This window comes from Rattus rattus, chromosome 13 (assembly GCF_011064425.1).
Source record: "Rattus rattus isolate New Zealand chromosome 13, Rrattus_CSIRO_v1, whole genome shotgun sequence".
In the NCBI taxonomy this organism is placed as follows: Eukaryota; Metazoa; Chordata; class Mammalia; order Rodentia; family Muridae; genus Rattus; species Rattus rattus.
In genome coordinates, this window is record NC_046166.1 from 12,837,580 (window position 1) to 12,860,323 (window position 22,744).

At 56.9% G+C, this 22,744-nt stretch overlaps 3 protein-coding genes across 3 annotated transcripts in view; 2 read left to right on the plus strand and 1 right to left on the minus strand.

Moving 5' to 3' along the window:
- The window catches only part of Ell (elongation factor for RNA polymerase II), a 47,327-nt gene extending 45,572 nt beyond the window's left edge, over positions 1–1,755 (plus strand). The window contains exons 11-12 of the mRNA XM_032918775.1: positions 266–310; positions 391–1,755. Of these exons, the coding sequence (XP_032774666.1) occupies positions 266–310; positions 391–507 (162 nt within the window). The 3' untranslated portion in view covers positions 508–1,755. The remainder of the gene's footprint in view (positions 1–265; positions 311–390) is intronic.
- A 1,736-nt stretch (positions 1,756–3,491) lies between these two features.
- Isyna1 (inositol-3-phosphate synthase 1) lies at positions 3,492–6,399 on the plus strand. Its single transcript, XM_032919214.1, has 11 exons — positions 3,492–3,662; positions 3,739–3,867; positions 3,942–4,103; positions 4,266–4,398; positions 4,488–4,681; positions 4,826–4,975; positions 5,053–5,268; positions 5,355–5,519; positions 5,599–5,712; positions 5,811–6,028; positions 6,109–6,399. Exons 2-11 carry the CDS (start codon positions 3,748–3,750, stop codon positions 6,308–6,310), a joined length of 1,674 nt encoding a protein of 557 aa, XP_032775105.1. The 5' UTR covers positions 3,492–3,662; positions 3,739–3,747; the 3' UTR covers positions 6,311–6,399.
- Positions 6,400–6,600: 201 nt separating this feature from the next.
- Ssbp4 (single stranded DNA binding protein 4) lies at positions 6,601–17,459 on the minus strand. Its single transcript, XM_032919095.1, is given in 17 exon segments — positions 6,601–6,873; positions 7,104–7,174; positions 7,176–7,207; positions 7,291–7,319; positions 7,580–7,813; positions 7,893–7,947; positions 8,030–8,065; positions 8,155–8,200; positions 8,401–8,471; positions 8,550–8,620; positions 8,746–8,815; positions 8,894–8,953; positions 9,449–9,541; positions 11,320–11,404; positions 11,490–11,551; positions 11,664–11,736; positions 17,259–17,459. Coding segments are annotated over 17 exon segments (1,242 nt in total). The 5' UTR covers positions 17,315–17,459; the 3' UTR covers positions 6,601–6,775.
- Between the last annotated feature and the right edge of the window lie 5,285 nt (positions 17,460–22,744).

Here is a 22,744-nt window from a genome sequence, read left to right on the forward strand (position 1 = left end):
ATGTGTGGACTGGGTTGGGTGCTAACTTCAGGAGGATGTAGCACACAGGCTTCGAGGATGACCATTTCCCTTTCCCTAGTGTGGCTGCTTCAGTGTGTCTTCCCCATGGTGTCCCCTGCTCCCCTGGAGCAATAGACAGGCCAGAATAATGGCAGGAAGGTTACCTGCGGCTATACTCTGCCTATCTAGCTGGTCACTTCCAGAGAGAGCTGGCACTTGGGGCTTCTCTAAGTAGGACATCACTAATTCTTGGCATTTCCCCCAGACAACCCGCGGACAGATTCTTCAGGAATATAGGAAAATCAAAAAGGTGCGTGAGGCAGAGTGGGTGCTGAGAGGGAAGCTGCTGACTTGGTGGATGTGTCTCACCTGCCCTTCCTTCTGTCGCAGACCAACACCAACTACAGCCGAGAGAAGCGGCGCTGTGAGTACCTGCACCGCAAGCTGGCGCACATTAAGAGGCTCATCGCAGAGTATGACCAGCGGCAGCTCCAGGCCTGGCCCTAGCAGACAGGCGGTCGCAAAGGCTCTGCCTGCCTTTTCTAGTTTTCTATGAACTCGGCCCTTTAGCTGCCGCAGAGACCGTCTATTTTTGTACCTTTTCTACTCTGTTCCGTGCCTCCTCCAAGGCCCACGCCTCAAAGTGTTAGAGCCCCAGGGAGAGTGAGCAGCGAGTGCCAGGCCCGGCTGCCTTCAGATCCCCAGCTGACAAGGTTGCTGCAGTTTCCTGGCTATGCCCAAAGCCCTTACAGCGGCCTCCGCAGCATGTGCTCCTCAGTCCCCACACTGCCCTTCATGTCACTCTGTGGTTGTGTGGTCCCGTGCTGCTGGCCTTGTCTGTCCCTCCATTTGTTTGTCCTGGGATCACCTCCCGGCTGGGTTCCCACTTGGGGGGTGCTGAGGGTGGCACCTTGCTTGCCTTCTCCAGGGCGCAGGCCTGTGGCCCCCAATTGCTGCTTTCTTACTGTGCCTCGTCTCATACCCCCAATCCAAATCCAAGGGGCCATTGGTGTGCATGTGTCTGTGGTGTGCGTATGCATGTGGCGTGAGTGGATTCTGAGCACATTCAGAGGGAAGCCATTTTGGGAAATGGTGGGGTCCATTGGGTCACTTGCTGCTACTCATAGCTGCAGGGCAGAGAGAGAATGTCAAACACAGAGGTCTATTTTTCTAAACCATGAGGGTGTCTCTGGGTGGCTTCCAAAGAGCCTGGCTGCCTGGAGGCCCCTGCCTGGCCCAGCCCCACCCCAGCCAGCCTAGCTCTAGTGCCCAGACCCTAGAGGAACCAAGCCTTTGTGTTTCAATAGAGGTTGGTTTCTAAATGGGGGCACGGCCAAGTTCTGCATGGTGCACTTCCCACACAACTACACTGCACAGGCTTAGGGTAGACCCCAGGTTGCCCATCTCCTGCCCTGAGAACTCCATCCAGGGCTGTTGGTTGAACTGGTCTGTTTGGGTTGTTTTGTTGTCTGTCTGATTTGGGAACAGCAGGGCCACACTCTAGGCTGCAGGTGGTAGCTGGCAGGTTGAGCATGGTCTAACTTATTGGCATTCTCCTGGCTTTTGAACTGTGCTGTGGAGAAAGTCTGCTTTGAGCCATGGAGTTGGTGTTTACAAAGTCTTCACTTTTGCCAAATACATTACAATTGACAGAAGAGGCGGTGCCTCCAGATCCTTTCTTAGAGTCTGTCTTCTGTACACCAAGCAGGTGAACCGCCAACTTTCAAAGTCTATAATAAATTTGATGGAATTGAACCTTGCTGTGGCTTGAATATGTCACTGTAGGCTGTGGGGTGGCCCCAACTGAGAGCTTGACCCAGAGCCCCGTGTGGTCCCACCAGGCAGACTGAAGTAGTAAGGAGCTACTGCAGGGGGCAAAGGCAGAGCAGGCACCCTGCAGCACCAAAGCTTCTGGGTGTGGAGCCAGGTGAGGTGGTGCCCTCTACTAGGAAGGATGGGACAGAAAGAAAGATTTCTTGAACCTGACACCGTTTCTAAAAACAGTAGACCCGGGCTGGAGAAATGGCCCAGTGGTTAAGCACTGACTGCTCTTCCAGAGGTCCTGAGTTCAAATCCCAGCAACCACATGGTGGCTCACAACCATCTGTAATGAGATCTGAAGTCCTCTTCTGACGTGTCTGAAGACTGCTACAGTGTACAAATCTTTAAAAGAAATAGACCCCAGCAAGAGGTACCTGTCTCTTAGAGCTGTCCAGCTAGCATCTAAGACCATAGAGGCCAAGAATGAGCACCATTGGCCCCTGATCCAAGCAGACAGCACCGGCTGGGCATGCATCCAAGGCAGCATGTTAGTTTTCAAAGGGAAAAGCCAAAGGCACCCTGTGAGGGAGGGCCGGGCTCAGTCAGCCTTGTCGCGGGAAGCCTTGGCCGGACTTCTGATAGGAGTTCTGAGGCAGTTGAGGGGGTGGAAGGAGAGTCAGGCACCCTGCAGGCCACTGTGTACCCATCTAGGAACAGCTTGACCATGCTCTTCGTCGCCTTCCTGGAGCCCAGGGCTGACCCCTTGTCCCTCCTCCCAACCAGAGCAGTCTGCTACAGCTACCCTACCCCCAACTCCACCCTGCTCAAGGATGTTCGGCAAGAAGGGACCTTCTGGGGACTGAATCCTCTGTCTCTGACTTTGCTGGCTCCCAGCTCTGAGCCCCTTGCAAAATGAATGTCCCAGTGCAGTCTTTCTGCCTCAACCTCCCAAATGCTGAGATGACTGACATTGACCACCAGGCAGTTTCATTACCTAAAAGAGACTGGTTAAATCATCTGCCATTTCTATTAAAGTACACAACAAGAGGACAGAAAAGAGCCTGCAATCTAAAGCACATTCTATTTCCCCATGATGCTCCTCTGCTCACAGGTCAGCTTCAGTTGCCTCTGAGCTGCTCCCTGGAGCTTTACTTTAGGAGATGCAATGGGTTCCGCCTGTAGTTTTCCCTTGACAGACTCCTCCTCATACATCAAAACCCTCCCCAACAGTTCCCTCCTCTGGGAACCCTGCCTGGGTCTCTTCGTCAGGATGAGTTCTAGTTGGCTGGTTCAGGTTAGCTAAAAGCAACAGCAAAAAAAAAAAAAAAAAAAAAAAAAAAAAAGTGTGGCCCCTCTTACTTTCGTGCAGATGCAGACATTTCGGGCAATCCACCTTTTGGCCCAGCTCCAGCGGTGGAAAGTTTTCGCTAGGAGGAAGCCACTTGTTTTGGAAAGTTCTGGGGGCACCTCCCCCCGCCTGCCCGCCGGGTGCCTACGTTCCTTATCACTATGCCTGCCCAGGGGGAGGCCGCTCTGACCTGGCCATCCAGTCTCCTCCTCCAGGCAGGGCCATGCAGGCCAGTAGGATTAGGAGCAGGCAGGACAACCAATATTGCAGCTCTGGGACCCCCCCCACCTCCCCGCCCAGACATGCCCCACCTCCCTGGCGGTGGCTGTCGCTCATTGGCTGCATCCTGGTACAAGGGTGCGCAGCGAGGAAATGCGCATGGCGCTCGCGCCAGAGACTGCACCCTGCTACCTGGGTTTACAGCACCTAGAACCCCGGTCGTAAGCCACGCCCAACAGGGGCGTGGCCGGGCGTGGCCTCAGCGCTTTTCTTCGCTGCCCCGGGCCTAGGGCCCACGCTGTCGGCTGCCGCAGTCTGACCCAACTCTTAGTCGGTAAGTGCGAGCCTGTCCTGGGCCGTAGGCTTGGCTCCCGGGCAGCGATCCCGCGCTCACTGACTCTGGCCCGCAGCTCGCCGCGATGGAGCCCGCCGCCGAGATCCTGGTGGATAGCCCGGACGTGATCTTCGGCCCCGAAGCCATCGAGGCGCGCTACGAGTACCGGACAACGCGCATCAGCCGCGAGGGCGGCGTGCTGCGGGTGCGCGCAGGGCGCGGGCGGCGGCAGACACTGGGAGCCCGACGTCCCGCGACTCACTCCCTACTCATCCTTAGGTGCGGCCCACGGCTACGCGTTTCACCTTCCGCACAGCCCGGCAGGTGCCCCGGCTCGGGGTCATGTTAGTCGGCTGGGGCGGGAACAACGGCTCCACGCTCACTGCGGCTGTTCTGGCCAACCGGCTGCGCCTGACCTGGCCCACGCGCACTGGTCGCAAGGTAGGGGGCGTGGCTGCCAGGAGGACACGGAGGGACGAGCAGATCTGGGCGGGGGGCGCTTGGAGTGGGGCGCGCGACCTGAGGGGCTAGCGAATCTCAGTGAGTGGGACACCTCCGCCCATCAACACCCTGCTCTGCTTACCGCACCCCCTTCACACACAGGAGGCAAACTATTATGGCTCGCTGACCCAGGCGGGCACCGTGAACTTGGGTCTGGATGGGGACGGCCGGGAGGTGTTTGTGCCCTTCAGTGCGCTGCTACCCATGGTGGCACCCAACGACCTGGTGTTTGACGGTGGGCAAAGCCTCGGGATGGGATGGGGGTAAGTATGGGTGGGCCCAGGGTCCGGGATGGGTCTGGTGTTAAGGGTCCCCGCAACCCAGGCTGGGATATCTCGTCGCTGAACCTGGCGGAGGCGATGCGGCGCGCGCAGGTCCTGGACTGCGGTCTGCAGGAGCAGCTGTGGCCCCACATGGAGAGCCTGCGTCCACGGCCCTCAGTCTACATTCCTGAGTTCATCGCCGCCAACCAGACAGCACGTGCGGACAACCTCATCCCTGGCACACGCGCCCAACAGGTGGGGACTTCAACCCGCTCCTAGGCCTTACTGTCACCTGTTAACCGGCCACAGGGTCTCTCCCTTTGGCAAAACCTACACTTCCTGCCCAAGCCTCTGACAGCTTAGACAACCTCCACCTACTCTTCCTCCTTCCTTTCCCAGTTGGAGCAGATCCGAAAGGATATTAGAGACTTCCGATCCAGTGCGGGATTGGACAAGGTCATCGTGCTGTGGACCGCCAATACAGAGCGCTTCTGTGAAGTGGTCCCGGGTCGCAATGACACAGCTGAAAACTTGCTGCGTACTATCCAGGTATGCACACACCCAAGATTCCTGGGGATCAATGCCAGTCCGGAGAAATCCTTGGCCAACTCTTTCTCTGCCCTCAGCTTGGCCTGGAGGTTTCACCATCCACACTTTTTGCTGTGGCCAGCATCCTGGAGGGCTGCGCCTTCCTCAACGGGTCACCACAGAACACACTGGTACCCGGAGCCCTGGAGCTGGCTTCGCAGCGCCATGTGTTCGTAGGTGGCGATGACTTCAAGTCAGGGCAGACTAAGGTCAAATCTGTTCTGGTCGACTTCCTCATTGGCTCTGGCCTCAAGGTACATTTCGGGCTTCATGCGATGCCGGGAGGAAGAGGCCAGGGTGAGAGTACCGCAGAGTGCCCACCATTTCTCTAACTACACAGACCATGTCCATCGTGAGCTATAACCACTTGGGCAACAACGATGGGCAGAACCTGTCTGCACCACTGCAGTTCCGCTCCAAGGAAGTGACAAAGAGCAGTGTGGTGGATGACATGGTTCAGAGCAACCATGTGCTCTACGCGCCTGGAGAGGAGCCAGACCACTGTGTGCGTGGGGTTGCAGGCGGGCACCCAGGGCAGGGGCTTGGTGCCGTGTGGGGCTGTGTGACTTTTTAAATCTCCACAGGTGGTGATCAAATATGTGCCCTATGTTGGCGACAGCAAGCGTGCCCTGGATGAGTACACCTCAGAGCTGATGCTGGGTGGGACAAACACTTTGGTGCTCCATAACACCTGCGAGGTGTGGTGGGTTGGGCCGGGCGTGGTGGGTAGGTGGGTGGGTGGGATAGGCGTTGGTCCTTCAGGCCCTCATCACACCGTGCACCATCCCCCATTCAGGACTCGCTGCTGGCCGCACCCATCATGCTGGACCTAGTGCTGCTCACAGAGCTGTGTCAGCGTGTGAGCTTCTGCACAGACTCGGACCCAGAGCCTCAGGGCTTCCACCCAGTGCTGTCGGTGCTCAGCTTCCTCTTTAAGGCACCACTTGTGCCCCCTGGCAGCCCTGTGGTGAATGCCCTCTTCCGCCAGCGCAGCTGTATTGAGAATATTTTCAGGTGCGCCTGGTGGTGGGTGGGACTCAGGGATGGCAGACAGTCTTGAGTTGACCCTGATGAGCCTACACTGTCCCCTTCAGGGCTTGCGTGGGGCTCCCACCCCAGAACCACATGCTGTTAGAGCACAAGATGGAGCGCCCTTTCCTGGGCATCAAGCCAGAAGAGGTGAAGGCCACCAGCCCACTGCCTTGCAAGAAAGAGTCCACACCGGCCACCAATGGCTGCACCGGCGATGCCAATGGGCACACGCAGGCACCGATACCAGAGCTGTCCACCGCTTAAACCAAGTGCCCAGACCCTCCTACCCCAATGCCTCCAACCACTGTACTTCAGACCTTGCCAAAGACAATAAAGGGTCCCCCACCAAGCAAGCCTCCGTTGTGTGCTTTTTCCAGGAGTGTCACTATTTAGTCTTGGCTGACCAGGAATTTGCCATGTAGATGAGGCTAGGCTGGCCTCAAACTTCACGCCTTGCATCCCATGGAACGGTGGGCTCCCAGCTCCATCCTCACCCATCCCAACTAAGCAGAGATTTAGGCCATAGTCACAGGTCAAGTAAAGGACACCAGTAGTACCAAAGACAAAACTGAATGGCATTTATTGGCAGAACCCCTGCCCTCACCCCCCAGCCCTGTGATAGCTCACAGGTTTGAAGGCCTGCACTTCTCTGAGGTCCTTTGAGTTTGTGTGTGTGTATATATGTGTGTTTAGAAAAGTCCTTCGTGGGGGTCCTGCCGGCCGGCCGGGCTAGCCAGGAGTCCGGATGGCAGGGGTGCTGCCGCGACCCAAGACCTCACCAGCAGGACCCGAGGCTATCACACGCTCATAGTCATGCCGGGGGAGTACTGCGGAGAGAGGGTGGCGCGCGGAGCGCGGCTCAGCTCCGGCCGAGGCTGGGGCCCGCCCTCCCAGGGGACAAGGGGAACCCGGGAGGATGGGAAGGAGGGGAAGGTGCGCGCCCCCCCACCTGGCCCGCCAAGTCACGGTCTTTCTGGCCCCATGCCGCCCCGCCGGGGTCTGCCGCCAGGCCCCTCCGGCCCGCCGCGGCCGGGTGGGGAGTCGACGAGGCGCTTACGCTTTCGCTCGAACGGGTGCAGGAAGGTCCCGCAGCCGCCATCTCGCCCGTCGTCGCGCGGGTCCCCGGGCGTTGCTCAGGCCGCCCACGGCGCCGGGGGAATTCTGGGGGCGGCGCTGGTCAGCGCGTAGGTCCCCACCCCGACCCAGGCCATCTGCCCCCGCCCACCTAGTGTGCACGACCTCACCTTCGGCAGCCCGTCCATATCGCCCGAGCCTGCAGGGAGAGACACTTGGTTCAGGGGCTGGATACCCCAGAGACTTTCGTTCCTGTAACCTGGGGGCGATGGAAGGTGTACGGGCTACTCCCAGGGGCCACCCGCGAGTTTGGGGACAGGGGTCCCTCAGAGTCGCCCCTCCTCGTAGCACTAGCCGGTGTAGGCGCCAGCAACCCGGTAACCTAATAGGCCCTTGTCCCGGCGCCTGGGGGTCACGGTGCCGACCGATGAAACCGGTAGGTGGCGCCCAGCCACTCACCCAGGGATCCGTTCACGTGGTGCGGCTCCATCGTGCTCATTGAGGCCATTGGGCCCTCCGGGCTGGGGCCGAGCGGGAACTGCGGGCACAGGGCAGCGTGGGGCTCGGGCCGGCCGCCCCCCGCGAGGTCCCCATCGGGTGAGGCGCACCGGCCCCCACTCACGTTAGCCCTGCCAGCGCCCGGCCCGATGGGATTCATGATGGTGTACATGTTCTCGCTGGAGTTGGTGGAGTCTGGGGGGAACAGCAGGAGCTGCGTGGGTGGGTGTGTGGAATGGAGACTCGGACTCACCCCAACCGGCAGGCTCCTTACCTCCAGGGCTGGGCATGATGGGTGTTCCGGGGGCGCCACCTCCTCCTGTCGGTCCCTGCATGGAGACAGGAAAACTGTGAGACTGGGTTTCTTCAGGCCAGTAGCCTGCAGGTCCCACCACACAGCAGCAGACTCACCGAGTAGCTGCCAGGAGATGAGGAAGAGTACGGGATCTGGGAACAGGCAGGGACAGCTGTGAGCAGTCAGTGGCAGACACCTGGCCCCAGCCCTCCTTCCCCAACTCACCCTGCCTGCCACTCACCGAGTTACCGCTGGGACTGGCCCACGGGCCACGCACTCCCGGACCCCTGAAAGAGATGGCGGCCCTGCAGCAGACCAAGCACCGTGGGGCCTGGTAACCCCTTCATTCCCAGATCTCAGTGACTCTTTTGGCCTCAGTTATTCCTCCAAATACTTAGTGGAATAAACGAGGCTTTCCCTGAACACATAAACCAGCAGAGGGGACTGGCTGGGTGACCACAAGTCTTCAGGAACCCTAGCAGCTTACATGTTCATGGATGGCAGGATCTGGCTGGTGGCAAGGGAATTGGGTGGGGGACGCATGCCAGTTCCAAAGCCCTGTTGAGGCAAAGGGTTAGTTAGAGAGAACCCAGGTATGGCCTTTCTGTCCCCCGAACAGGCTGGGCCACCCCTTACCTGGGGCCCAACACTGGCCATTCCCCTCGGAGGGGTCACCCTCTGCATCGGACCTCCCAGGCTGGGGTGCCCTGGGCAGAGACACAAAGAAGAGGGCTCAAGCCTGGGCATTCCCAGGTCTGACAGCATACCCAATGGGGAGTATCGGTGGAGTGGAGTTCTGTGCAACAGTAGCTGGCGTGTATCTGTTACTCACCCTGTGCACGTGGGGAGGGGTCCATGGCACCAGGGATGAGGGGCTGGGAGCCAGGGAGGCCCACAGGAGGCTGTGGGGCAGGCACAGTACTGAGTTGGGAGACATCCCCATCGAGCAACTGCTCCCCCCACCCCCGGCCCTCTCTCACCTGGCCCGGCATCCTCAGGATTGGACGGGCACCCCCTGGGAACCTTGGTGACATGAAGGGCTGGAAGAGGTGGATGGGAATAAATAACCTTCATCTCATCCTTGCCCTAAAGAAACCCTGTTCTTACTATCCCTGTGGGGAGAGTGGGGGGCTAGGGCCTCCAACCTTGCTAGTCCCCTGCTGCAGATCCAGACTGCAAACCACAGCCAGCTGGCACAGCTACGGCAGAAGGGAGCAGGTCAAGGTGTCAGTTTACATGAACCCTGCTACCTAGCTGTGGGATCCACCACTGGGGGCTACACATCTTGTCCAGGAGGGTGGGTGGGAAAAGCTATGAAGCTTGACCTGGGAGGGGTACAGGGGCACAGCCTGTGCAGGGGATGGTATGAAGGGTCACTAATACTCAGGAGCACAGACCCATGCCTGTCCTTGGCTGGGATAAGGTACACACATGCTCACACCCAGTGTGGGGACGACAGCCCTTCCACTGAATTCGAGCCTGCAGCGTACCCCGACCTCAGCTGTGGGGACAAGGGAAGCCGCAGGCACCCATACCTGAAAGAAGCCTGGTGCCACAGGACCTGCTGCCATTGCATCGTTAGGGGCCAAGGTACCCATCACAGGGCTGGGAGCTGCTGCTGCTGCACTCTGCAAAAACAGGACACCCAGGGTGGGACAAGAGCCACAGCGGGGGGACTGCTGTCATGTGGCCAGGCTGGGATGTCAATCTGGACCAGAGAAAGGGGGGGCTGAAGGAGGGATAGCAATAGCCACACCCCAGACTTCTGTGGCTCCACCTCATCTTCAAGTGGCCTATGTTCTGGTGGCAGGATGGCCACCCTCTGTTGACCCACACTCCAAATATATGCAGTCAATCCTTGCCCTAAGGGCCCCTTCCCTCCATCGCCTGCACTGTAGATCCTCACCTGCCCCTACAGTAGGAATGAGCAGTACTCTGGATAGGGTCTCCAGCCCTCAACCGCCTTAGAAGGTCAAGGGCCAGGCTTGACAGGCACTGTGTGTGTGTGTGTGTGTGTGTGTGTGTGTGTGTGTGTGTGTGTGTGTGTGTGTCAAGAGGGTGGTGCTTACAGGCCACTTCCGCTGCCTGCTCCTATTCTACCACAGTGCAGGAAGTGGGTGCAGAGGGCTAACCTCAGGAAGGGGACAGGGTCCTTTCTGCAGACCCCCTCCTCTCACTGTCTTCCCAGGTGGAAGACATATGTCCCCGGCACTGTGCTGGCTAGCACAGGAATACTGGGGGGCTCCTGGCTTGATCTCTGAAACAGGGACATCTCCATAGCTCAGAGCCAGGTCCCTGGTGACCTCTTTCTCCCATTCTCTGAGGTTGGTGCAAGCCAGACTCCAGTTGAGACTCTGGTCTAGCTCCGGGAATAAATGACAGTGAAGACGCACTGGCAAGGACCTCCCCAAAAATCACTGTAATCTCCGATGATTTAGGGGATGTCAGGGCCAAAGCCTCCAACGCCTGCCTGTCCGGTCCCCAATCCCTAACGCAAGGCTCCTCCGGTGCAAAATAGCCTGGCACTGCGGGAGGGCAGCATGAGCAGTAACTCTCCCCGCCCCCGCCCCGTCAATCATCCCACGGAGGCACTGGCGCCCGCCCGCGTTGCCATGACGACAGGCAAGGCCCGCTAGCGTTTCCAGGAGACGCCAAGGTCGGGGCGAGCTGTGGGGCGCCTAAGACCAGCTTGCTCTGGCCCCGCCCTCCCGACGCCCATGCTACCATGGCAACCGGCGCCTAGGGACTGCGGGGTCCAAGCAAAGACTAGTGGCTGCCTGGAGCCCACTGTGCCAAAGGGAAACTGAGGCCCGAAATTGGCCAGGACATTAAACCTACACGCCACACACCAGAGGTAGAGGAAAGAGCTTACTGAGTTCTAGGCCAACTTGCTTTACATAGGAGTTCCAGGCTAACCAGGACTAGTTAGGGAGAGAGACTCTGTCTCAAATAAACAACAACAAAAAAAAAAATCCAGGGGGCTAGAGAGATGGCTCTGTGGCTAAGAGCATTGGCTGCTCTTCCAAAGGACCGGATTTGGTTCCCAGCACCCACGCACCCACGTGACAGCTCACAGGCCCCAGGCATGCACATGGCACACAGACATGCAAAGCAAAGCATTCATACACACAAAATAAAAATGATTTTAAACAATAGTGAAGAGGGGCGTGGTGACACACAAGTTTAATCCCAGAGTTTCAGAGGCAGAAGAAGGTGGATCTCTGTAAATTCAAGACCAGCCTGGCCTACAGAGTAAGTCCTGGGACAGAAATGGCCACACAGACCCAGTCTCAAAACATAGAAACAAGACATGTAAATAAATAAAATACCTAATTTTAAAAAAAAAACAAAACATAGAAACAAAAACAAAAGAAGTGGTCTAGACTCCAGAGCCCTAGAGACTCACATAGTCCTGGAAGACTTTGGCCTCACTGGAGTGTTCACAGGCCTCCCTGCGGTCTGGCGCTGCGCAGTACAGGTCCCAGAAGACGCTGTGGGCAGCGGAGGGAACACAATGATTCCACATGCCCCCACAGGTTCCTCCTGCCCTCCCTCTGCTCCCACGCAGGCACATACCACCACCAGGAGTGCAGGAAGCCAGGAGGCTCGCCCAAGGTGATGTTCTTTTCCCAGCGGATCTATGGGAAAGAGGCAGAGTGAGGAGCCGGCACGCAGGAGGGATCCACCCACAAGCTGGACAGCACAGGACAGTGTGGGGAGGCCTAGGAGAGGGGACAGATGCTGACTCACCTCAGACAGGAAGGTCTGTGCTGACTTCTGTGCCCCCACATGCAGTAGATACTCATATACATACAGCGCAAGCCTACAGGCAGGGTGGTAAATAGGGCAGACTGTTCAGTGCATGAGCACCAGAAGCCTGGCCCGACATGAGGCTGTGGTCAGGTTCCCCAGGCAATCCTCCATCTAATTCACAAAGCTTCATCCACTGCCCCATACTAGATCCTCAGCTCCGCCAATCACAGAAAACAGCATCTTCAATTCATTGATCCATCAGTGGCAACCAGCTCCTATGCATCCATCAACACCCCACTTTACGTCCTCCCAAGGGCCTCATCTTCTTCCTTGGTATCCAGTGGTAGCCCTGACTCCCTTCCTGTAGACTACTCACAGATAAGGAACTACCAGATCTGGTATGGCCAGGGAAGGGACACCGTTTCTGCCCCTGGCACAGAGCCAGCAGGGCATGGGTCTTCTCTAGTGCTGGCTTGCTGTAGGCATAAGGCTTGTTTGTATCACAACGCATATATTTTACTTGAGGTTCCTTCTGTGGGGAATGTTCTCCCTGCCAAGGTTAATGACTCCATGGTAATCAAAAACAGCAGGACTCCAGGAAGCTAGAATGTGTCTGGTGTTCCTCAAGAAAATGGTAACACTGTGACCTTCAGGCAACCTTTAAGGCTGTGGGGAAAATTTCTGAAAACATGAGTTCAAGAATCTATAAATCAATGTAAGAACTGTTCATTACTCAACTATGCAAAATAAAACTGTATGAGGGGCTTCATGGACCTGAGAGAACAGAGGCAGCTACACTAATAATGAGCCAGCCCTGTCAGAACGATATTAAGGATAAAGAGATTTAGGGAGTAGTGATCTCAGTCAGGGCAAGATCCCACCCAGGTAAGCTTATTGTTTGTATTTGCAGTTGGACTATTAATCTGGAGTAAACTACAATCCAGAAGTGGAGGGCACACTTATGATCCAGATCTTGACGCTGGAAGACAGGCTTTTGATCTGGATCTTGAGGAATAGTGGCCATTGAAAACTTACGTCCAGGAAGGGTGGTACACACCTTTAATCCCAGGAGACAAAGGCAAGTATTTTGAGCTCAAGGCCAGCCTGGAACAGATCAAATTTTAGGTGAAGAAAAACTTAGGTCCAGGTGAGGTGGTGCACACCTTTAATCCTAGTATTCAGGACCCAAGAGCCATGCAGACCTCTGAGCTCAAGGTCAATCTACAGAGTAAATTTCAGGACAGCCAAGCTTAGGGCTTGGAAAACAGAAAGCTGGTGATAATATAATAAAACAACAGAGCCATGCTCCAGATCCAGCAAGCACCAGAACTCAGCAGGTCTGGCCATGTGGCTCTGGCTTTAGAGTCAAGGGCTAAGGTCATATAATGCTGGTTCCTGAGATAATCGAAAGGGAACCTGGGGTAAATAACTGAATTGATAGGCAATTCCTAAGGAAAAGGCTTATGCAGAATAAAACATTGGGCCTTGGTCCGGGAGCAGCTGAGTAGAGCAGAACTGTCATTTTGTATCAATCTAGGACTCCGGGGCCCTCTCAAGAGAGGCTGGTCCCTGGCAAGTAATCTGCCTCTAGGGAGTGGGGAGACAGCAGGCAGGGTCTACAATGCCACATACTCACTATGGGGCCACTGCCCTAACACCAATGTCTCACCAGAACCTACAGCTTTCTGGGAACCCCTTGCTCCATGGGTTAACATGGTGTGCTAAGCCATCCTACCCAGCCAGCCTCCTTCCACAACAGCTACCCAGGATCACATAGTCACTGGACACTGGTCTCTCTCTAGCTCACATGTATGTCCTCTGGGTCCCCCACTGTCCCACCAGTCCCCACAGGGATAGGAGGATAAAGGAATATGTTAGAAGCTGGAGAAGCAGACCTAGAGGGCTCCAGGGCCTCCCCCAGCTGTCCTTGCCCCACCCTCCCTGCCTCTGACTCAGGCCCAGCTCTCCCGCTGGCTTCTCTTCCCCTCCCTCACATCCCAGCATGCCTCATGTCTGCTCCAGGTCCTTGTCTTTCTGTCCCAGGACAGAGGTGGGAATGAATGCAGGTACCTTGTACCCCCTTGAAATTATTCCTATATTCCTTCATCCATCCGTCCATTGGTCTGTCCTCCTTGTGCAGTGGCATATGGGCCATCCTCCCAGGGAACATGTTCTCACTGAGACACACCAAGGACAGAGCAGACCAAGGGCTGAGATTGCACACAGAATCGGGGTGGACTGGTCCCAAGATGAGGGCTACGCTTGCAACCTGTACACGTGAGCTGTGACAGCTACTGGGCAGGCATCACACTACCACCCTGTCACCCCACAGTGGCCATCCCTCATCCCCAGATCCTGACTTGCACCAAGCTGTTAGCATGTGCCAAGCCATCAGTGCAGGATGGCGGTGTGGCCCGGGAGGCACTGTGGTCAGAGGCCGGAGGCCCAGGGCCTCCAGCCTTCCCCAGCCCCTCCTCCTGGCCTCTCAGCCACCTGCTCCCTGGCAGCTCCCCCATATCCAAAAGAAACTGAGGGATTGGGCATCGCGGAGCCAGCCGGCTCCCAACAGCACTCCAACATGGGCTGGGGCTATGGGGAGTCCCCTGTGGACCCAGTCACAGGGAGGTCCAGAGGGAAACTAGAGGGAGACACCAAGGCCAGGTCTCAAGCATACTGTCCCCTTTCCCCTCATATCTCAGATCTGCAACACCTGGCATAGCCGCTTACTCCAGGCCCTGTAATCTCAGAACTCCCACTCCTCCCTTGGCTACCTCCTGCCTCCTGCCCCAGGGCCTTTGCCTGGCCTCCCCTGACTCCAGTGTCCGCCAAGACCCTACTCATCCTATTGTCTTCTGATTGCACTGGGGTTGTGGGGGAAGGAAGCTCAGACAAAGATCTGAGACCCCACCCATTCATTCCCCGTCCTGGGTCAGCCCAGACGCTCAGAGACCCAGGTTCCCCGTAGCAGAAAGCAAGTGGACAGAGGGACCATGAGAAGCCAGGGCACGCTCAGTGCCCTTCCTGCTACAAGGGCTGAGTAGCTTGGAGTACAGGCTAGGGCTGTGCAGCACACACAGCTTGTTAGCTGGCTCCTGCGGCTCATGACATCACCGCCACAGCCACCATAATTATGGGGAAATTATTGTAAAGGCCACCCCAGCCAGTACCCCTCAGACAGGCTGCTGGCAGCCAACAGTCACCCTCCAGTCACCCTCTAACCTGTCACCAGGTCCTACCCCAGTCTTCTAGTGACCCTGTCTCCCACAGTCCTTCCTCCCCAGGTGTGGGGTACCAGAAGGAGGCTCGTGTGCCATTCTGAAAGCTGTTCAGAGAAGCCACCTCGAGGCTAGCAGAAGCACATGCCCATGGCCGACACTCACACACCCCGACTTACACAAGGTCCACTCAAGCCCTAGTCCTACCATCACCACCCAAATGCAGGGGCTCCACTGCCAAGTAGGCACCCAGCAGGTCAGACATCGCCTGCTCCTGCTGCTGGTGGCCCAGGCCTAGACACAAAGGGCAGAGGACAGGGGACAAGGGGGCCAGGAAAGTGGAGGCCACAAGCAGGTGAGGCCTGGATACAGCGCTCTTACCCTACTTCTCAGAAGACAAAAGCAAGGCCAGGCCAGCCAGTAACTGAGACACTGGAGCGGAAAGCTCTGACTCCAGAAAGGCATGAGAAAGATGGGGCAGCCCCACTTGAGCAATGTGACCCAGGCCTCATCTACCAAGATTGGTTCGTTCAGACCTCCAGCCCACCGCAGCTCCCGGACTCTGGCCTCAGCTATTCCTGGCCTGGTTGGCCTCCTTCTAGTTCTGTGAGCTGTGCCGATCAGGTACATGGTTTCTTAGACAAGGGCTTACTAAGTAGTTGGACTTGGATGGGAGATCCTCCTGCCTCAGCCTCCAGTACGCCCTTTTCAAAAGCATAAGAAGCCTCCCTGTGGTCCACACTCGGTCTCAGGACTTCTGCCAATCCATGGCCTAGATGTGCTCCCTGCCTGCTCCTACCACAGGGCCTTTGCACATACTGAGCCCACCCCACCCCACCTCTTCACTCTCCCCTTTGCTCCCTACAGCCTACCTTGAGGCTCCTGCCTGTTTCACTGGTGCTTGACTAGATCCCTACTTCCTGGATGAGAGCTTCCTCTCACACAGGCCTCAAGTCATCATACCCACACCCAACCCCCAACTTAGCACAGGACCGCTGACTATGTAAACCATTCCCCAGGCTGGGGACTCACCAGGTGTCAGGGAACCAGCAGCCCCTGCTTCCCACATGGGCAGCAGCCCGATGCCAGGATAGGTCACTTTATCTACTGAGCACAAATGAGTCCTAACTGCAGGCCCTCAGGGCCAGCCTCACATGGCAGCCCAGTGACCAGACTTCTCTGTGCCAGGTGGTTTGTCCCATACCCAAGGCTCAGCCTCTATGTAAGCTGCCTCCCAGGCTTTCCTGCAATCCTGGCCTCTCATACGCACAGCTCAAAGGTGAGTGCTGGAGTCCCAGCACACTTCAAATGCCCCCCTTCACCTACTTCTCCACATGGGCACCCAGGAAAGGATGGCCAGCCCAGGTATGTGCTCGCTGGAAGCTAGGGCACAGCCTGCCCACCTGAGCTACTCATCCAGTACCTTCAATGTAGGGCAGTGAGAGCCAGAACCACTCAGGCTCACCTGGGAGTTCTAGTGGTGGCCCAGGGGCAGCCATGGTCAGGCACCAGCTCATTAGTCCACGCCTCTCCTCTGGGATTTGTACCGGCACCTTTGCTCACAAGTGACAATGGAGTCCAGCTTGTGTCACACACATCCACGCAAACCTCACGACCTTCAGAACCCCAACTCACAACATGGCATTAGGGTCTGACCCAACCTCCTCAAATTCGTAGCCACAATGAACCCACGTGTCCTGTTTAAAATCTCCAGGCTGTATATGTGGGACTCTTCGGCCCTAAGACTGCAGCGCTCCAGGAGCCCCAAGGTCTCACAGCCTACCCCAAAAGCTCACACCTGTCAGGTCTGCATGACCCCAGAACTCCTGAGGCCTTGCAACCCTCAGATGCTGTGCCTGCCCTGAGCATCCTGTGACGGCTCAAGTCCTAACTACTTCTGCTCTCAGATACACCACTGACTCCTTAGAGTGAGCTCCTGATCCCGCACCCGACCAACTGCCACGTGACTCCAACAACTCCTTGGCTCTAGTTTGACCCCTTAATTTCCTGTCCCCTCAGGTATCCTGAGACCTCAAGTCCCCTTGGATCTCTGGAACCTCATGCCCATGCCCTCGATCTCACATGACCCCAAAGCCCCTGGAACTCGAGTACCCTAATATATTCTGTCCTTTGTGTATTCCATGACCCCAAAGGACCCTCAGGACTCGCACGCCCACAGTCACACACCCTTCTGGTCTCGCGTAACCCCATGAGCCCCTTGATCTCGTGTGTCCCCCCGAAATCCCGCACCATTTTGATCCCCAGTAACCCCACGAGCCCTCCGGATCTCCTGTGTCCCCCTGAAATCCCGCACCCTTCTGGTCTCGCGTGACCCCACGGCCCCTGGTCCCGCGTGGCCCCCGCACGGCGCACTCACTTCTCGCGCGCCTGGCCGTCCGAGGGCGCGCAGCCCTTGCTCGCCTTGCCGTACATGCTCCGCACCTGTCAGGCGCGCGTGGCCATCACTGCCCGCGCCCCGATCCCCGCGGCCATGTCCGCGCGGGAGCTACGGCCGCGGGTGGGTTCTCGCCGCGCTGCCCTCCGCGGGCTGTTCCGGGAAGCGCGCCTCCGCCACAGCGCGCCACCGCCGCTCTTAAAGCGGCAACGGCGGGCGCGCGGGTGGGCCCCGTGCTGGGAGCGCGCACGCGCAGAGCCCGTGGGGGCGGCACTGCCCACCAATAGGCTGCCACCGATAAGCACAGGCTACAGTATCTCCCGCAGAGACAATCAAGCCGGGGAGGCGCTCCTGCAGTTGCTATTCCTGCAATTGGGAAGCTGAGGCAGGAGGATGACCGCGAGTTCCATACCTACCTCGACTGTAGAGCGAGACTCCCAGCTGTACAGATATGGGGGGCGAGGGGGCCCTGTGTGTATCTCCGTTTCGACTCAGGATCTGCACTAGTCTCCTGGGTTCACAGAACATGCGCCCATGACATTCTGTTCCCTGGACACGCGAGCCAATATATAGCGTTTCCGGCTGTGAGGGGCCCAGTCTTTTTCTCTTGAGAGGGTTTCATGTTGGCCAGGCTAGTCTCGAACACATTAAACAGAGGATGACCTTGAAATTCTAATCTTTATCTCGGCTTCCCCGGCGTTTGCATGACAGACTTGTGCCACTTAGCCTGGTTTATGTGCTGTGCGTCCAACGCGGTTTTTTGTGCGTGCCAGTGCTGGAAAGACTTAACTCCAGACCAAGCACGTTTTGTTTTTCTGAAGCAGTGCCTCTTCGCACGGCAGGCAGAGGCAGGAGGATCTCTGTGAGTTCTAGGCCAGCGTGGTCTACAGAGCAAGTTCCAGTACAGTAGAAGATACAGTGAGACCCTGTCTCAAAAGTCGGGACGAAACAAAACAGTGTCTCCTATAGCCCAGGCTGACCCCTCCAGCTCTCTACTTCACTAAGGCTCTCCTTGAACAGGTGGTCCTCCTGCCCCCAACTCTGGGTGCACGCTGGGCTGAAAGCAAGCTTTTTCCCCCATGCACACACGGGCCCCGTGAAAGCACTAGTGGTCGTGGCGCATGGGCGTCGGGAGGCAGCCAGGCTATTACTCCCTTTCGCTGCAAGTGTCCCTGGTTGGGCACGAGAGTTTAAAGACAAGCTGGAGATTGCGCCCAGGTGGGTCCTCAGCCCGGGGTGGCGTGGTCATGGGCTCAGGTTTCCTGTGAGAGTGTGAGCGTGACAGCCTGCAAGTCACAGCGGCCCTAAGTCCCGCGTGGTGTTCCGGGTGCAGGCAGATCCCCTAGCCCGGGCCTCCCCGCCCCCACCCTAGCCGGCGGGCGGGAAGCCGAGCCGCCGACGTTCCAGGCGCTCAGGAAAGGCAGCCGGGGCGCGCCCCGCCTCCTCCCCCAGGGCCCGGCTGGGCGGACGCCGGCCTTTCCCATTTCCTGCTTGGCCGGCTGCCCCCTCCCCCAGCTTCCTCTCCCTACCGCGGGGCTGGCGACTGCAGGGTGCCTGGAAGGCCGTCGGGGCCCCTGGGCCACCAGCACAGCACCTTTTTGCAGGCCCTGCTCTCTGCGGTGCGGGTGCAGCCGGGAGGCACAGCACGCAGCACCGAGGTTCCTTCCATCCTCAATTGTGTCCCACCCAGGACGCGCGGTTTCCCCTCTCTCAGCCTTATACTTTTGATTCAATGTCTTCACCCACCCCTTGGAAATATTTATTGAGCGCCTGCTGTCTACCGGGGTCTGGGGACCCAGTGGAGACACTTCGCCACCACTCCTGGAGAAAAGAATCCGCTAGGGAAAGCAGGAGACAGGAGCCGGATAGAGGGAGGGAGGATCGGCGACGGCGAAGGCGGCAGGAGTCCCGCAGGAGGGTGGAGGCGGACGGAGGGAGGAGGAAAGAACGAGGCGGGGGCGCCCGCAGCCCTTGAAGGCTGCTTAGGGTAGGCTCTGCGGGCGGGAGCAACTGCGCCGTCGTCATGGCAACCGAGGCGCTCCCAAACACCGCTAGGAAAGTCGGGGGAGTTGAGCTTCACAGGACACACACACCCAGTTTGGGTATAGACAGCGGCCCGCCCACATGGGGGAGAGAAAGAGGGCTAGCACTGAAGGACTGGAAGGAGTGAGAGAGCCTTTAGACCAGTCATAGCCAGTGCAAGGGCCCTGGGGCACAAATGCGGTTAAGGTGCTGGCGACAGCAGCGCGCGGGTGGGAAAGATTTATTTCAGGAATCACTATGAGTGTCTGGTGTTGGGCTCAGAAAACTGTTCCCTTGGGTGTGTGAGACGGCTCAGCAGGTGAAGGCACTTGGCACCAAGCTTGATGACCTCAGTTCAACCTGCGGGAGATACTGGAAACTGTTGACTACTCTTGTGACTTCCACACGCACAATGGTACGTGTGTTGCCACGCATAAACACACACAGTAAGTATATCGCAAATAAAGTGGTCCGGCCACAGACTTGGACTAACGGGGATGGAAGGCATTTGAGGGGGCCCTCACCTGCTCCCCTTTCTCTCGGGTGCAGTAGGGACCAGATTACCAATTTCCCTAAGCGGCTTGCCAGGCTCTGCAAACTGGATCCCTTCTTCCCAAAGCACGCAGAGACTTCCATTCCAGGCGAACAGAAAAAAAAACCCAGAAGGCTTAAACTTCTTCCCTAGAAGATCCTGCCCCAGTCCACCAGTGGAGCCGGTTCTGTTGCGCCCCCGTGTGGCCAGTACCGGGACTACAGGGCTGCCTCCCCTCACTCCTCCCCTTCGCCCTCCAACCCTTCCCTTCCCCTTATTTCCTCCATATCTTCTCCCTCCTCAATTTCCTCCTCTTCCTTACCCTTTTCCTCTACCCTGTCCTCCATGCCTTTGATGCCCTCTCTAGATTTTCCCAAACGCCCCGTTTGTCACTATTATTGACACAGGTGCTCCTGACCCCCACGCCCCGGGCACCCGCGGGTAAGCGCGAACCGCTGGAGACCCTGCAATACGCACCTCCCTCTCGTTCCGTCCCGAGCCACGGCCCCGCCCCAGCTGTGCTTTGGAGCCGGCACAGCTGGAGCACGGCTGTACTCGGAGACTGTTTCCTCTCCGCAGCTGTAATTATGGGTAATTTTCTAAGTGCAACACAAAAATTAAAACCCAAACAACACCGGGAAGGGAGCAGCTGGTGCACGCGGCAAGCCCGGGGGCGTGGACCTGCGGTGGAGGGAGGAAGGAGTCCTGAGGGCGACCTGTGCCTCAGGCTCTCGGGGTGCAGAGTTCCCAAAATAGAGTTACTGGGGACAGAAGCCCGAGTTTGGACGCTGATTGTTCTGTGCCGCGGTACCAACGCAGCCACTGCCCTCTCGAAGCCACGCGGGAGGAAGGAAAGGAAGGAGAGACGTTAGCCCTCACTAGACTGCTCCCGCCGCTTGAGAACTTCTAAGCCGCATCGATCCTGAGACAGGATACACTACTGGTATGTGCAGGTCCCCCGCAAGACCGAGCGCGGTCGTCCAGCAGTACCGCGTTCCATCCGACCTCGGATCTTCAGCTCAGCGCCAAGCACAGGGCTGAATTCATCTTTTGCTGAGTTCTCCCACCCGGCGTTGGTACATCTGCAGTGAACAGAGCAGTGTCAGAGTGACAAAGCAACAAGCCTGAGGATGCACAACAGGGACCAAACACCGGTGCCTCATTTGGGGGGAGCTAGTAAAGCACGCTCCTCTCACAGACTCTCACGTCATGAAGAGAACTCAATAAGTATTTGCTGAGCAGATGAACCTGCACCCCATTCTCTCCTGACCCCTCGTGGGGCCTGGGTTTCCTGCCCCTTAAAACAGCTATGAACTGTAGTTCCAGCTGTGGCCACGTGATGGCAGTAGCGAACGATTCGGGGTCCTGGTGACACTGGGCCAGGCACATGCTCCCATGTGACCCTTCAAAAGGACATTACATTTTTTTTTTTTTTTTTTTTTTTTTTTTTTTTTTTTCCTGGAGCTGGGGACCGAACCCAGGGCCTTGCGCTTCCTAGGCAAGCACTCTACCACTGAGCTAAATCCCCAACCCCAGGACATTACATATTTATGTGATGGATTATATCACGACAGAGGGACTCGCCATCTATTGCCTCAGCCTCCGAGGTCCGGGATCACTGGCCTGTGACACCAACCTGACTTAATTAGCTGTTTTGTTCGGGGGAGGCGGGGTAGGAGCACTGGCTGCCCTTCCAGAGAACTCTGGTTCAATTCCCAGCACCCACATGGCAGCTCACAACTGTTATTAGTCCCAAACATTGGAGGAGAAAAACTGCGACCCAATTAATTGTGGCCACATTAATTAAAGCAGGCATAGGGGTTGGGGATTTAGCTCAGTGATTGGCGCTTGCTATATAGCTAAGGCCCTGTTGGTCCCCAGCTCGAAAAAAAAAAAAAAAAAAAAAATTAAAGCAGGCATTTTTATTCATGTACATAGTCTGCCTCCTGTACATAAGGCAGGGTTCGAGAAGACAGAATTGAATCTGAGGAAGACAAGGTTTTGGGTTTTTTTCCCTTTTTTTTTTTGTCGGAGCTGGGGACCGAACCCAGGGCCGTGCACTTGCTAGGCAAGCGCTCTACCACTGAGCTAAATCCCCAACCCAAGACAAGGGTTTTATAGCCCAGGAGTAGGGAGTTTCCAAATGGGGGAGTTGGCGGATAAAATAAGTGGGGTGCATGGGTGAACATAGGGGTAAGGAGTTAGTCCTACAGGCTCCTGAACAAAAACACGTGCTAGTGACAAGATAGTCACAGGTGTCCGGAACCTGAGACAAATGGAGGACTGCAAGGTGCTTGTAACTTTTTAAAGCAAAAACATGGTTACCATTCCTGGAGCAGGCAGTGCAGAGCCGATTGTAGTTAAGGTTACAAGTTACTGGGATTGGGGATTTAGCTCAGTGGTAGAGCGCTTGCTTAGGAAGCACAAGGCCCTGGGTTCGGTCCCCAGCTCCGAAAAAAAAAAAAAAAAGAACAAGTTACTGTTGTACCCAGATTGTAAACACCCCAGAGACCACCAGGAGTCACAACTCGATGGCATGAGGGTCTTTATTCAAGTTGGAACTGGGCCACCAACCTTCCTGATGGAACAGGAAGGAGAGTGCACCCCAGGTCTAAGTGAAGGGGGTTTGTAAAGAAAAACACCACAAACGGGAGCTTCCCAACCTCGGCATTACATGAGAGGGTAAAGGAGTGTTGGTCTTTCAGCTATGGCTTTACAGCATCTGGTTATACCACAAGGAGGGAGCAAAAAGGAGCACCTGACTTGGGAAAGACTTAGGTTTCCTTAGCCCACTCTGGTTATCAGCCAGCAGCAGCTGCTCTGTCTATTTGCCACTGCCAGGGACATTTCGCAGTTTTTTTTTCTCAGACCTCAAGGGAGGGGGCCATGCCTCTCTAAAGGCAAGTTAACTTAG

What these genes read in the sequence shown, in the direction of transcription:
- Isyna1 (XM_032919214.1), top strand. Translation starts at nt 3,748, where the DNA reads ATGGAGCCCGCCGCCGAGATCCTGGTGGATAGCCCGGACGTGATCTTC. An exon ending in TGCTCCATAACACCTGCGAG is followed by an intron (nt 5,713 to 5,810) that starts GTGTGGTGGGTT and finishes TCCCCCATTCAG; the next exon opens with GACTCGCTGCTGGCCGCACC. An exon ending in TGTATTGAGAATATTTTCAG is followed by an intron (nt 6,029 to 6,108) that starts GTGCGCCTGGTG and finishes TGTCCCCTTCAG; the next exon opens with GGCTTGCGTGGGGCTCCCAC.